General features: G+C 45.5%; 1 protein-coding gene across 1 annotated transcript; it reads right to left on the reverse strand.

Moving 5' to 3' along the window:
• Window positions 1–204: 204 nt before the first annotated feature.
• On the reverse strand, window positions 205–14,005 carry srebf1 (sterol regulatory element binding transcription factor 1). Its single transcript, XM_084372477.1, has 19 exons — window positions 13,583–14,005; window positions 10,884–11,456; window positions 9,596–9,771; window positions 9,352–9,489; window positions 8,734–8,952; window positions 8,515–8,629; window positions 8,174–8,331; window positions 7,857–8,067; window positions 7,585–7,769; window positions 7,207–7,468; window positions 6,740–6,906; window positions 6,399–6,567; window positions 6,152–6,260; window positions 5,913–6,022; window positions 5,023–5,155; window positions 4,709–4,874; window positions 3,207–3,422; window positions 2,522–2,633; window positions 205–1,825 (listed from the first exon to the last, which is right to left on the reverse strand). The coding sequence occupies exons 1-19, from the start codon at window positions 13,686–13,688 to the stop codon at window positions 1,605–1,607; spliced, it is 3,546 nt and encodes a 1,181-aa protein (XP_084228603.1). The 5' UTR covers window positions 13,689–14,005; the 3' UTR covers window positions 205–1,604.
• Window positions 14,006–14,924: the final 919 nt, after the last annotated feature.

Raw genomic sequence — 14,924 nt, forward strand, 5'->3', positions numbered from 1 at the left:
GACTTCGCTTCACTTATTTCAGCATTTCTCCCAAAATAGATATCTTCTGTGCATTTCACAAAAGTTTTGTCCCATTTTTATAAGTCAGCACATGACCCACTTGCATAATTTTAGCAGAGGGAGACTTTTAACTACTTTTATTGCCACCAGCATATGGCATCAAACTCTGTTACCCTATTAAGCACCACAGGAAACATGTCACAGTCTTCTTTACAAAATGCTTTAATATTTACATAACAAAAAAGGTTGAAACCGAAGAACAAGGAAGAGATGAAAAGATGTCAGTTAAACGACACATGAAGAATACCTTTAGACATGGTTGCGTCTCATTCATCTCAATCCCCAACATCTTTCAGTCTTTCACATTAGTGACACACTATAAAAACATACTGGTCATGGGACAAAAAACACATGCCAAAGTTGTTTGCAGTCCTCTAAAAATCAACAAGCGATGGTTCTCTAGGAGCATGAAACTATAATGACTCAAAAGAGCATTAAGATGATTCAACTACAGGCGCTCTTTGGAAAAATAATGGTCAATTATGTTGAAACTGTCTGCATTTTATGTAACTTGTTGCAAAAGTGCCAAAGGTTCATGTTTGAGCTGTCGGTTGGTGGTGCCAGAATTGCATGCCGCCAGTTTCTTCAGATCCCACAGTTGCGTACTAGTGCAACAGGTCACTTGTTCAGTAACTACGTTATTTGGGCCTGGTCAAAAGCTACCAAAACACAGCTTTAAGGGAAGAAAATAAGCATTTATCACTCTGCTTATGCAAAATACTGCTTAATCAATGTTCATACAGATTATAAATACATTTTAAAATATGTACACAGCAAAACAAAAAGAACGACCTCTATGAAAATAACCTCATAAAGCCATATTTTTACTCATCTCATTGAAATCAGCCACGCAGGGCTAGTGCAGATAGAAACGCAGAGCTTGTGCAGCAGCTCGCCTCGAATCATCGCCAGTGAAACATAATTCAAATCAACTTTAACACCGTTTGAACAACCTGCGGAGCGGCTTCCCACCGAACGAGCCCGTGGTCGTTCTCGAGAGGCGCCTCGCTCCGCGGCCAATCAGAGCGCTCCAACCCGCTGAGCGCTGCTGCCCGAAGAAGGTGTCGGAAAAACAATTGAGGGGCGGGACAGTATTGAATGAATGCAGGGCAAATATCTGTCATGCTTCACACACACACACACACACACACACACACTCACTCACATGATTCACACTGAACCGTGATGGCGCCTCTCTGTGGACAAACTGTGGCACTGCAATGGATTCTCACGTAGGGGATTGGAAAATGCTTCTCGTATTCTGGTAATGATCCACAGCAACAAGAGCGTGAACTCTACAAGTGTCTCCTGATGTGGGGTTGGGGCGGTGGGAGGGACAATCCATGAAGAAGATCCTGACAGTTTGATATGAATCTTAGTGTAGAAATCTGTTTTCAGAAGTCTGTCAAGAGCTGCGCGCCAAAATGTACAAATTGTTTGGTTGTGTGTTTCTTTTCTGTCTGTGTGTGGTGGTTGTTGTATGTCAGAAATGTTTCTATATACAGTGTCTGTGCAAGTCTCCCCTCCAGTCCTGTCCCTTCTCTCTAGCTGTTGGTGACGGTGGTGCCGCTGCCCAGCTTGATGATCATTTGCTGGCAGTCGTGGAGGGTCCTCTTGTCTCCCAGCTTCTCCAGGGTGCGGGCCGCATCCGCCAGCATGCCCACCCTCTGGCCGGGAGCCGACAGGAAGGAGGGGGGAAGGTAGCGGCACGCCAGCATCACGGCCTCAGCCTGCTCCCGCTGGCCTGGCCTCGTCTCGCACTCCTCTGCACACACACACAATAAAAACACACGAGACAGTCGTTAGCGGGGTATTTCAGGGTGAGCTTTCCGATGACGTCAGCCACAAACAGCCAATCAGGCTTCGGCAACTTCTTGTTTACTTATTTAGCGGAGTGAAGAACTGGGTAAAAAGAGGAGCAGCTGCAGTTCAGTGTCTCTCAGCTAGTTACAACTTTTATTAAGTTGCAAGAAATCACATCTAGAAATTAAACCTTCAATTTTTTGATTTTAATTTAACTCAATGATTATGTTATCAGAGCCAACAATACTAAATAATAAAAAACACTAAAGATACTGAAAGCATCTTATCATCAGAAATTATGTTACAACATGACAACATTACTACATGATGACCTGGTAGTTCTCTCTGGTTCCCTTGACAAAAACCTGTGGGAGTTTTCCACTGGATTTTGGATTATTGAATTAAAAAAAAAGCTGTGTGTTCACCAAATAATCTTCATAAATGAAAACCACTTTATATGATGAAATCGCCAGAAGTAAAACGGTGAAGTTACCCTTTAAGACCCCAACAAACATTAAGATTGCTCTATGTGGACAAAGACACAATAAAACTGAATGGAATTCAAAATATCAGGAACAGAGAAAAGCGAATTAAAAAAACATTGGATGAAAGTGGATGAAAAACAAAGAAACAAAACAAACAGGACGTCCACACACACCTGTCTTGGCTCCAGGTGTTGCTCTGCGTCGCAGCGAGCGGTCCAGGAGCTGATGTGTGCGGGTGGGACTGGCCCCCGCCATCAACCTGGCTGTAGCTTCATGAAGGAACAACTGGAAAGAGACGGAGGGACGAGAGATGAGAAGGAGGAAGCGGAGGAGGAGGAGGGATGAGAGCAAGTGATGATGACTCATACAGGGTGTTCAGCTCTACCTCAGAGAGACTTTGAATCCTTGTGAACACCGCAGCTAAACACTTGCCTCAGGGGTGTGTGTGCATGTGTGTGTGCATGTGTGTGCTGCAACACCTCCCGGTTAATTTCCACAGAGATTTGTACCGTGGACTGCCTGCAAATATGTGCACAGGAAGTATTTGCGCGTGTATATGCTACGTGCTTCTCTTCATGTGTTGCCTTTATGTATTACAATTCTATGCTTGTCATTCCAGGTACCCGGAAGATTGTTTTGATGCCTGTCAATCTTCTACAGTCTGTTTATAGAAGCTGCATAGGTGTGTTCGTCTTGTTTTAATAGTTCTCAGTGTCTGTCAGTCAACCAGTGTTCATGCTGCGTTTGGATGCGTGCTTGTATGGAAATAAGGAAAGAAAACAGTCGAGAAGTTTCACCGGATGTCGGCACGACAAAGCTAAATGCTAAAAATGTGGTGACTGAAACTGTTATACGTACTCTTCGCATCGCAGGCCTGAAGCTGTGCGCCAACTTTCGAAGGGAGCTGAGGTCTTGCTGGAAGCCTTGGAGCTCGGGCGGGGAGGCCTGGTGGAGCCCCGCGGGGCCGCTTGTACCCGCCGACACCGACCCCGCAGGACCGGCCCCCTGCTGCTGCAGACGCCATGCATTGGTCCTCATCACCAGCAACAGATCACACAAGAGCAACTGGACGACCTACAGAGAAAAAGGACAAGATGAGGACTGAGATGGGGGACAAGCTGCAGGACAGTGTAACCACTGACTAATGACCTGGAGTTGAGTGTCATCCAACACAGTTTCTTTTCTTAAGTGTGGTCGTTGAAAAGACAGCATGTATCTCCATTTTAGACCAAACTGAGGGGTATGCTTATGAAGAAAATGTGTTTCTACGTTTACATGCACAAAAGTTATTTTGCCCTTATTCCAAAAATACTTTATTCCTACTAAACTCTTTACACTAATATTCTGATTTCTATGCAGCCGTGCATAGTCCCATTGACTTGCCCTCAACAGGTCGTTTATCACGTCAAAACAAGGAAGGCTTGAGCAGCTTGTGCCGTTTTGGTTCTTTGCGTTTTTCACCAGTGGCAGCCTTGTTTGTCTGAATAAATGAAAGAGGAGGCTGTGATTGCACAACCACCTTCTTGAAAAAGGTAAATGTTGCGATATTTGGTCAAATAACCTGTTGATATCCAAGTCTTCCATATTATTTAGAAGTAGGTGCTTTCCTCCTTCTGACCAGAAATGAGTGCTTTTATTTTAGGCATGCATCTCTGCTCCGGTCTTGCAAACTGTCATAAAAACCCAAATTGAGAGGCATATGCCGAATGCTCTGAAGCGGAAAACTCTTCATTCAGAAAAAGGCCATATTCTAAATATCCAAACAAAACACGTTATCTACATGACCGTTATCAGATTCTCACTCTTGTCATATTCTGAATAATAGTGGAATATCAGAGTGCATGAATACATAAATTAAGTTACAACAAAGGACATTTTCCACCCTCTCTGTATGTGTGTGTTCTGCCGTTCGTGGCCCAGCTCTGTGTTGCACTGCAGGTACATTGCACTCCGCTGAGACACACATGCAATGCAACTACAATGCACCGCAGCTCTGGCCGTAGACGTGCGCACGCTGTGAGCTACCTATCCACCAGCATCACCATCTGCTGAACGCCAGAGGGTAGGACGGCGCCGTATCACAGAGAGGAGCTGCTGCAGGGGATTCTGTGGTAAAGCGTGTGGTTTCTGTAGTGAAAAGTGTGTGTGTCCAATTTCCTGAGTTTATAATTATACACATCCACACACACCCACGCGTGGGCACATCTGTCACTGCGTGCATTCCTGTATGTGTATTTTTTTAATATTTTAAAACGCGGATGCTGTCGCCCTCGCACAATTTGCCTCAGGAATAATAAATATTAACATGAATTCAATGTGCACCCAAGTGCTCGTGCCTTTGTGTGTGTGAGTGTGTGTACCTTGTCTAAACTGGAGCTGTGGCAGTGTGGTCCCAGGTTGAGGCTGTCTCGGAGCAGGGCGCTGGCCTTGTCGCTGTAACTCAGACTCAGCTGGCAGTTTTCTGGCTTGGACAGCAGAGCTCGCACCGCCCTGAATGTGTTCAGACATGCCTTAGGCAGAAGACTCCTGACAGAGCGAGGGGGGAGAGGAGACAGAGGACACAGGTTAAAGTAGTGGAAGTGTGTGTGTGTGTGTCCTCTCCTTGGCATCAGCAGATGAGTGCAACACACTCTTGAGTCTGGCTGCAGACGTGGTGCGTGCATGTCCGACTTACTCTGCGTTCTGCAGGCTGCGGGGCAAGTGTTCGACAGTGGGATAAAGTCTCTCTGCTGCGCCATCATCGCCTTGGAGCCAGTTGATGATCACCACGGCAACCGAGGACCACCACTTGGAGTGGGGGTCGCAGCCTGGAAGTTGGGACAAAACAGTCAATGGCGAGACAGCCGTAGACAAACAGACATTCAAATATTTGATTCCCCCACTGCCCACTTTCATATTTAACATGCATGAGAGTGTGCGTGCACTCACACGTACGCACACACACACGCACAGACAGCTGCTGTCTGTGTTTTTTGACCTCTGAATCAATCTGTTTCTCCCTTCTGGCATAATCACAACATGCTGAGAGGAAGCAGCCATTTTGACGACTCCCTCATGAGGGAAAACTACTCCATTTAACACTGGCCAACACACACACACACACTTCTAACACTGTGTGAGCAACCTGAGGCTCAGCCAAGAAAAGTCTCTCCATTAAAATCCCCGCACAACCTCCCAAGCCCTTCCTCCTCTCAAGGTGATCACCGACTTGACAGCGCTGAAGATAGATGATGCAATCTAGTGGATGCCTCCCTTTCACCTAGCACCCTTTCGCTCAGATCAGTGATCAGTGAGGACAAAGGGAAGGTGGAAGGGGGCCACTCGATCTCAGTAGTGTAAAAACGAACTTCATCTTGCTGCTTCTTGTTTTGCAATCGCATTAAGGAAATGAAACCGTCACAACAGGTGACGAGGAAATGGGATTCTTTCAGAGAAGATAAGCAGTGAGGAAGTAAAGAGCCCAGAATGTGTTGATGAACTCAAGCAACAGAAATTTTAAAAGCTTCAAAGATTGTGCGCTGGGGTTCAAAAATGGTTGACAAGTGTGATGTTGACAGAACTTACCAGTGACGGTAGCCATGTTGGAACCGATAGCAAAGGACTGGGAGGTGGCACCGGCTGCATCCGACGCACTCATCAACAGCTGGAGGTACTCCAGGGCATCAGCATACTCTCTGAAAAGACACACACTGAAGGGTTATTTTGCTGCCAAATGAACATACATGTTGAACTCCATCATTTCCAAACTTTAGAGAATGGTAACAAATGACACTGTTATTTTGGAAGTATGTTTTGTTTCTCACCCTTCACCCTGGCTGGGTCTCGTCTCTCCACTGGGTTGGGCCACGCAGTACAGAGCCTTCTCCAGGAGGTGCTCCCTGAATGCCTGAGTCACCTGGGCCAGAGGATCCACTGTAAGAGAACCAACAAACTATTAACATGACAAGTAACGCGACCTGAATGTGCACGTACAAAACAGACATATTTTGAGGCCTTGAATTAGTCGTTTTTAGAACACAGCTACACGGGGAGTGTGAGATCTGCACTGACCGGTGTTGCCAGCCTGGCTGTAGATGCTTTCTTTGGGAGTGCTGCGGATAGCCCAGTCCCCGTCCACAAAGAAGCGGTGACCCAGCGGGTGACAGAGCCACTGCATAGCCGGAGGCACACTGCCACTGGATGACAGGCACGCCTGGCGGGCGCTGCTCAGGAACACGCGCTATCAGAAGAAAAATACAGTTTAGTCCTGATGTTTTGGTTCAGTGTAGTTTAGTGTTTATCAAGTGGGTGAGTGCGAGGGTCATTAACGACTCTAACAAAAACACATGGAAGACAAATGAACCAAACGTCATGTATAAATACATGTGCATGTGCAAACTAATGGGACTTACAGAGGTAAAATGCAGGATCCTCGGCAGGCTTGCTTTGACCCGTAGAGCGGCAGAGACATAGACCTCAGCCAGAGAAGCTACAGGCAGGCAGGAGCCAGCACACTCTGCCAGGTTCACCGCACTCAGAGCCATGTGCACTGCTGACAGGTGGCTACCATTCAGCTTACCTGTATGCACAGACAGAAGACAAGAAATGACTTCCTTTTTTTAAAAAAACCTACGATTTCAAAGAGAAGAAATGTGATGCAATATTCATAAAAAACACAAAAAGGAGCCAGAGTGGTCAAATGCATCCAAAGTCTAAAGCTTTTCTGGCACTGAATCAACATAAACTCATTCACACAGCAGAAAAAGTGTTGCCTGACTTGCTCTTTGATCACCTGAGATTTTGTCACTTGCCACCTGACAGTGTTCAGTCTACCGCATTGATTCAAGTTAGAGACAGGGTCTTTTCCCCACCAACCGACCTGTCATGTGCAGCTGGTGCAGGCGGTGGTAAACCAGGGCGGCGTCACGGCTGCTCTTGCAGGCGTCCTCCTGCAGGGGGCGGTCTGATCGCAGCCCTCCGGCCCGAGCTGCCAGCCAGCGGCCCACCCAGACACGCTGGAGGCAGAATCGTAGGAGAGACCAGAGGGCAGCGCAGGCCAGGTCCAACTGGGAGGTGGGTAAGGGACGGCCGAGGGCTTTCAGACAGGTCCACAGGTTCTGACTGGCCTGGGCAAAATCTCCCTGTGGGGGGTGAAAGAGATGTGATGATGAGGGAGAACAGTTGTTAAAGACAGGTAGACAGAGATCAAACACCTGAGGAAGAATATAAGGACATAGATGTTACTTTTGGAACGCACCCTCGCAAGGTCCAGGTCAGCTTGCTTGCGGTGCCTCCAGAACAAGACAGAGGATCCAGAGTGTGGTCGGGTTACAGGCTCGCCATACACCAACAGCCGGATCAGAACCCCTGACACCAGAACGCCGTTCAGAAGCCACACCAGTATAGTTGGAAGCATCCAGTCCATCCAGCCCCATGAGTCCGCTACAGCAAACACATTGTTTTAAATTTAACTGTAACCACTAAGAATACCTCACAGGAAATTTTCTACATTTCTAAACATTTCTGTACCTGCGATATCCACACCAAGGATGCCCCTCCCTGCATGATGGGTGGCTGCAGCACCTCCAGCTGAGCTGCTGCCAGATGAGCAGAGCAGCGCTGCCAGAGGGTTGAGGGAGAGAAAGAGGAAGGTGAAGGCGCACAACGCCATGCGGGAACGGTCCAACATGCCGCCAGCGCTACCTCCTGCTTCTTGTTTGTCCAACATGACCACACTCGGCTGCAAACAGAAGAGACGTCCGAGTTAATTACTGTGACAAAAGTCTTTGTATTCTGCTGATGAAGTGCAGTTTTATAGTTCAGTAGTTTAAATGGGGGCTGCGTACCTTGGTGTCCTCCCCCATCGGACTGTCAGGCTCTGAGTCACTCCCACAGTGCGAGAAAGAGGTGGGAGAGCCCACATCAGAGGCTGGCGGGGTGGGCAGCTCGTTCTTCACATCAGCCGGTCCGTCCACCTCCATGGCAACCAGGTCCTTGAGAGACTCTGAGGAAAGACAAGGAGGGCTGTTAGAGGGCCATTTTCACTTTTCTCATTTCAGGATAACAGTAGCTACCCATAGACCTCATCACAGAAGGTCAACTGGATTACTTACTTTCAAGGAACTGGGAATAAATTGCAAAGAGGCTGTTATGGGTAAAGAGGAGAGAAGAGGTTTGAAGCACGTACTGTTTTTCTGGGCTGCCATTTTAAAAGCCAAGTTCTCCTGTTTCAGTTTCTGGTTGGTCTGCTGCAGGTAGCGGATGTAGTCGATGGCTTTCCTCAGCACTGCAGACTTGTTGAGCTAAACAAAAGTAAAACATATAGATACAATAAGCTTCTTCTTCCTCCTTTTAATGTCACCAATTGCCTCACAAAAAAACCCACATGATCCACCCTCCTTCCTACCTTAGCCTCAGTGCCAGCCACCAGATCTTTGAGCTCGATGATTTTGTCATTGATTGAGGAGCGGTAGCGCTTCTCGATGGCGTTGTGGGCTGTGCGCTTCTCTCCCTTGTGTGGCTGGCCTACCGGCTTCCCGCTGATGGCGATGCGATTGATTGGCAGCTTGTCAGTGTCCACCATGACGGGCACTGTGGTCAGGATGGTGCCTCCGCCCATAAAGGCCTAGAGAGGTCAACAAGGGGGCACGAGAGAGACAGAAAATAAAGGATGAGTCACATTAAGGACGCAGAGTAGAAACATTCCTGACCCCCAATTAACATTAGGTATTGTCCAATTTAAGACACAGGAATATTTGATTAGGGGTCGTACAACCTTTTTAGAGTAAAATTCAAGCACTTTTCAAGAATTTTCAATTAGGGCTGCAACTAATGATTGTTTCTATTCTAAATTAGTCTCTCAGGTTTAATTGTTTTGTCTGTAAAATGTCAAAAAATTGTGTCTTCAAATTGCTTATTTTTCAAGGACTATATCCAATTTCAATCATAAACCTAAGCTTAACAACCTAATGGTTAAAAATAAGCATATTCCAAACTTTTAAGACTCTGCTCACGATGTGCCTACCTGAAGTGAAGTGCTCTGCACCGGGGTGGTGGTGGACAGGGATGAGGAAGAGGCCACAGTGGTGACCATGCAGGGGTCATGCTTCAGAGTGGTCAACAACAGAGATTCAGCCTTGATGAACTGGGGCTGCAGCAACACCTGAGAAGAAACACACAAGTACACACATATTAAGTGAAGATATACTTTTACATTTATTTCTTATACACAAGTCAGGCTAATTCAGGTGCCAGCTGAACACACTTACAGGTACTTGCTGCACGTGGGATGTGATGGTTTGGGCTGGTTGGCTTGCAGTCGTGGTCAGGAGAGAAGACGTGGTGGTCAGCCCTTGGAGCTGAGCCTGAATGGTCACTGGCTGGACACTCGGAGGTGACGACGCCAAGCTGGTGGTGGGTGGGCTCACACTGATGGGACTGACAGCTAGAAAAGAGTCACGAAAAGATTTACTTAGCTTTAATCCAAGCACGTATAAAATATTTAAAATATCAATGGCAACAATCCGTCTCATTAGCTGAGAATTTTACCAGGCATGAAGTAATGGTCAAATTGCTTCCACCTAATTATTAAAGTAACTTAAAATTACATTTTTTTTTCATGCAAAAATCCTTCTGTATCCTTAATAAACTTCTAATCATTTAAACAGTTCAGATATTTGAGTGGCACGAGATGCTAGACACAGAGCAAGTCATTATCTATGGGTTTGTAGGTCAACAGGTGAACCACATACTCATTAGACATAAGTGAAAGCAACATTCAGTGTGTCACCTTATGTTTCTTATCAGCTTCAACCGGGCTAGCAATTATTATCACCTATCAGTATCAGGGCATGGGAGTTTTCTGTAGGAGTAATAAACATTTATTGCATCTGAGAGAATTCAGAAACAATGTTTTATTTTCTACATTTCTCCTAGTAAAAAACAAAAAAAACAACACCAAAAGCAACAATCAAGCGTCAACCAGAGTTTTCAGTGGACGTGTCACAGGACTGATGCAGATATGTATAAGGGGGTTTCCCTGACAAGGCAATTTTTCATTTGGCTCACACAGTCTCTCACACTGCCGAGCAAAGTCTATTAGATTAGGACTTGGATATGAGATTAGCTAAGGTTGAATAACCCTAATGTCCTAACCTGGTGAATTAAATCTAACACACATGACAGCCACCTTTTGGGCACTAGGGTTTGATTTGTGAAAGTTTCTGAACTAGAATAGCATCTGCTTTTGATTACATAATCCAGTTTCACACCTGCCTCTTGCATGGTCGTGATGCTGCCGTGCTGACAAATTCTGACTGCGACAGACACACACACACACACACACATATATAAACAAATAATTTAAAAAACAAAATCGTCATCTTATTTCTGGTTTAAACCTGCTTAAAGATAACTTCATCTACCGAAGCAGCCAGCATATATTATCGATGTTTCATTGACTCGATAACATACATGCGAAGCCAACAAACCTGTCACTTCAAGAATAAAATAACCATCACTTATAATAAACACTCATCACCATCAATGAGTGCTTACTTGTGTAGGTGGTCGGGCTGCTGAAGTTGGCCCGGGCCTGTTGGGGCTGTGCCGGTGCCTGAAGCTGTGTCTGCTGCTGAGGCGGAGTCTGGGGTGCAGGCGAGGTGAAGAGGGCCTGGGGCGTCGCTGTGAAAGTTGGACTTGGTCCCGGTGAGCCATGCGGTGAAGCAGCCTGGGCCGGGGCAGATGGGCTGAGAATGGATTGGGGCTGCTCCACCTTGGGCTGACTGAGGCTCTGAGCCTGCTGCGGAGAGGCTGGCTGCTGCCTTTGGGTGGTGCTGGGCACCTGAGCCAGGGGGGACTGCTGGAAGGTGGCAGGCTGGAAGGTCTTGTCTGGGGTGGAGGAGCTACGGGTGATGGGAGGGCCCAGGAGTGCATCCAGGTGGGGGCTGCTGCTCAGGATGGATGAGGAAGATGTAGATGGAGGTGTGGTGGTGGTGGTTGGAGGGGCGGCTGGGGTGATGGACTGGGTCAAACAAGGAAGCTCTTGGGTGGGAGGGGGCCCCGTGTATGGAGGGTTATCAAACAGTCCTCCAAACTCCATTTCCTGGTTGCTGATGAGCTGTAGCATGTCTGCAGAGGACACAACATCACTGTTATTGACTATGTAGAGAAATATACGAGAAATTATCTATAGAAGTGATCAATGCACCCAACTGAAAACACCTGCTCAGCAGCAAACTGGATCTCCTACATTTCCATCAGTACTGCTAGTTACCCAAACATTAACAAACATGTACGGTGTTTATGATGTAACAGATCAGTGAAAACCCTCAAAAGTAAGCTAATATAAAAAAAATTGTAAAATATATATACATATATTAAGTTTATGTCAAGTTTCATGTCTGTCGGGACATCATATTTTTTCAAATTATAATAAAGCATTTGTTCAACGGAGAAACCCCTCTGTTTTAATTCCATTAAGGGTTATTGTAACTGATAATAATTATAATAATTGTGTAATACTGCAGCCCTAGTTGGGGCAACTTAAAACAGCTAAAAAATAAAGGCAGTTGTTGGTTTCAATCAGGATCAATAGCCTACATTTCATCTGAATGGATAAAGTAACAAAAATCATATTCAGTGCATGCTGAAATTCACAGTATAAACACATGAAGTCTTGCATACAAGCACGCACTATACTGTATTTTCTACATTTAATGTTTGTAAGCCCATGTGCAGTTAAACTTTTTATAGTTTAACTGCAAACTATTTATAGTTTGACTGCAGCACTATTTACTAGTTTGACTGCAGCACTATTTACTAGTTTATAGTTGAACTGCCACTGTGTTTTCCTGCAACTGTGGGCCAACGTGCTAGAAAGGATGAGAAAACTGGTCCCATGTGCTGTGACAAATCAAACATGAACTTCATGAAACTTGGAAAGAAATGGATTCCTTAATGAGTTATGGGCAAAAGAAATCTATGTTTTCTCATATAAACTGCTTTGCTTTAATGGATGATGCTTGATGAAGTAAATATGTGACAACATAATAATGAGAATAAAGTGTGACACTATTCTTTTGGTTTATTCAAGGCACTGTTATATCCTGCTGTATAAAAGAATATCGCAAAAACATTTTTAAAAAGCCCACACTGACTTTGAGTGCGTGTTGTGTCTGCAGTGAGACGCAGCAGCACCCTGGGTTTGTAATCCAGTGTTTTGTATGAGGTGATCGCTCCTGACCAATCACAGCGCGCCTCAGAGACTTGCTATGCCGATCAGCCCAAGACGAGAAAGAGAGGGCGCGCTGTCTGTGGCTTCGCGAGAGGTTACCATCGAGCAGCATCACAGAGGGTTACTGTCGGTCACACGGAGGAAGTGGGCGAGCAGCATACGTTTTACACAACATATAATGGTGCCATTACACATGTCAACTGTTACAGGTCAATCTCTGATGACACAACACATAGGCTTCCATTTATATATATATTATATATGCTGATATGTGAATAATGTGGATTTTTTTTTTTAAACTAAACATCCCTAACAATACATCAAGCGAGCACGAGTGTGTCCATAACACATGCATGTGAACTTGATTTACTACGCCCGTTTGAAACGTTTAAAGCAACGATTGCAATCATATACAGACAGAAATATATACAAAAGATGTCAATTGAGTATATTTTTATATTATAGTGTTTTAACTCCATATAAAAAAAATAGATGCCAACATTGTGTCAATTCGGTCAACTGAGGCACGGTGAACCCGACAAGGAGGAATGAACGACAGTAACCCCTTCGTGTGGAGCAGGATGGGGGCGGGGCGCACTCACGACCATCTAAGCAGCACGTTAGCTGTTAGCTTAGCTCTAATATTCACTCATTTTCACGTACAGTAACGACTATCGCTGTGAGCTTTGATAGTGCAAGACATAAACACTGTAAACGCCAACACAAAACCACCTGTTATTAACTCGGCTAACCTCCAGGGAACGCTAGCATGGCGGCTAGCTAGCCGAGCTAATGATGGCTGATGAAAGCTACGCTGTGAGCTCCAACCGTTAGCTAAGCAGGTGCTTTAAGTTGTTAAAAACGGTTCTAGTCTAAACATTGAATGTAGGACAAAGAAGGCAAGTCACACAGAGGAGTGAAGCACACATGGCATGCAGGAGGTAATGAGCTTTTAACTTACAGGCAGTGTTATTGGTTTAACGTTAGCTGGCAGTTTAACGCCACTGTTTGATTTCCTTACCATCAATGTCGCTTAAGAGGGCCGTGTCGATATCGCTCGGGTCGTGAAGCGTCAGTGTTGGATCCAGGTTATCCAACGAAGGATCGTCAAAAGACAGGTTGTTCATCTTTACTCTTGTGTCTGGCTTTTCCAATGTAGACTTGAGAGAGGAAAAACTGTGAACTCCTCACGTCCCTACATTTGCCAAAGCGTCAGATCCCAGGTGTAGCTGAAACACGCGCACTGTGAGCTGCAACTTTTTTTTTTATTGATGTGTCAACTAACTACTCACTCCTACCCCCATGATCGTCCGGGGAAACTTGTCAAACCGAGCCAAACACTGAAGCTCATTCAGCACGAACGTGCTTACGAGGGTTGCCGAACAAACCCACCTAGCCGATGGTGAGTGACAGGCGCGCCAGCCAATCACTGCCTTTGAAGAGGATTCCCACGTCCTCCTGTTTCTCAGGGTTGTTTTGATTATTCGACTGAAGCGGTGACAGCATGTGGAGCGAATGCCACACTTTTATAAGGACGACATTGTAAAACAAGACATAGTTTATAATGTACACGTCAAACTGATATAGTGGCTCCACAATACGCACACGGATCCATTTGTTAAGAATTATACAATTATCGTCGACTGAATATCCATGATATATGCTCTATATATGATAAATTATCGCGTGTAGTTCATTCTATTCATGTGAAGCCGTGTTAATATGAGGCATATATTCCTCCAAACTGTGTACGTTGAGGGATACAGCATGGATGTGTTTACTGTGGGCTTGCCCCCCACAGCCAATCAGAGCTGAGTGGGCGTGTGCTGCCGATAGCCAAGTTTGTTTGACTCGCAGCAGCGGCTCCTCCTGTAGAACCAGTGAAATCGTCCAATGGGAAGCTCAGGAACCGAGTGGGGTGATCCGACGTCACACCTCTTGGTCTAGTGATTACATCATGTGTATCTATCTCAGAATAGTGGAGGCAGCAGGGAGATAACCTGCAGGGATGGAGGAAGCCAAAAATAATTAGAAAAAAAAAATTAATAATAGGAATATCTCTGAAAATACTTAACATTTCCCCTCACTACAGTTATACTCACTATAATTAGGCTTCTTCAGTGAACACTGAAATTAATGATGTAAACAAAGGCCGAGGCAAACTGTATTTTTAGATCAGCATCAACTATAATGTGAGCACAGCGTGACAGCAACACAAAAGGGTAGCCCCACAAAAGCACTGTGGGGAAATAGGTCAGTGACCTAGAGTGGCACTGCAAAGTTGTTGTTAGTACTCATGGAGCAGTGTACTTTTAAAAGCCTGTCAGCAAGCCTGTTATTGTTGGTGAGGATGGGGTGTGTTG

The sequence above is a fragment of the Pagrus pagrus genome (genome assembly GCF_965226575.1).
Source record: "Pagrus pagrus genome assembly, chromosome: 13".
In the NCBI taxonomy this organism is placed as follows: Eukaryota; Metazoa; Chordata; class Actinopteri; order Spariformes; family Sparidae; genus Pagrus; species Pagrus pagrus.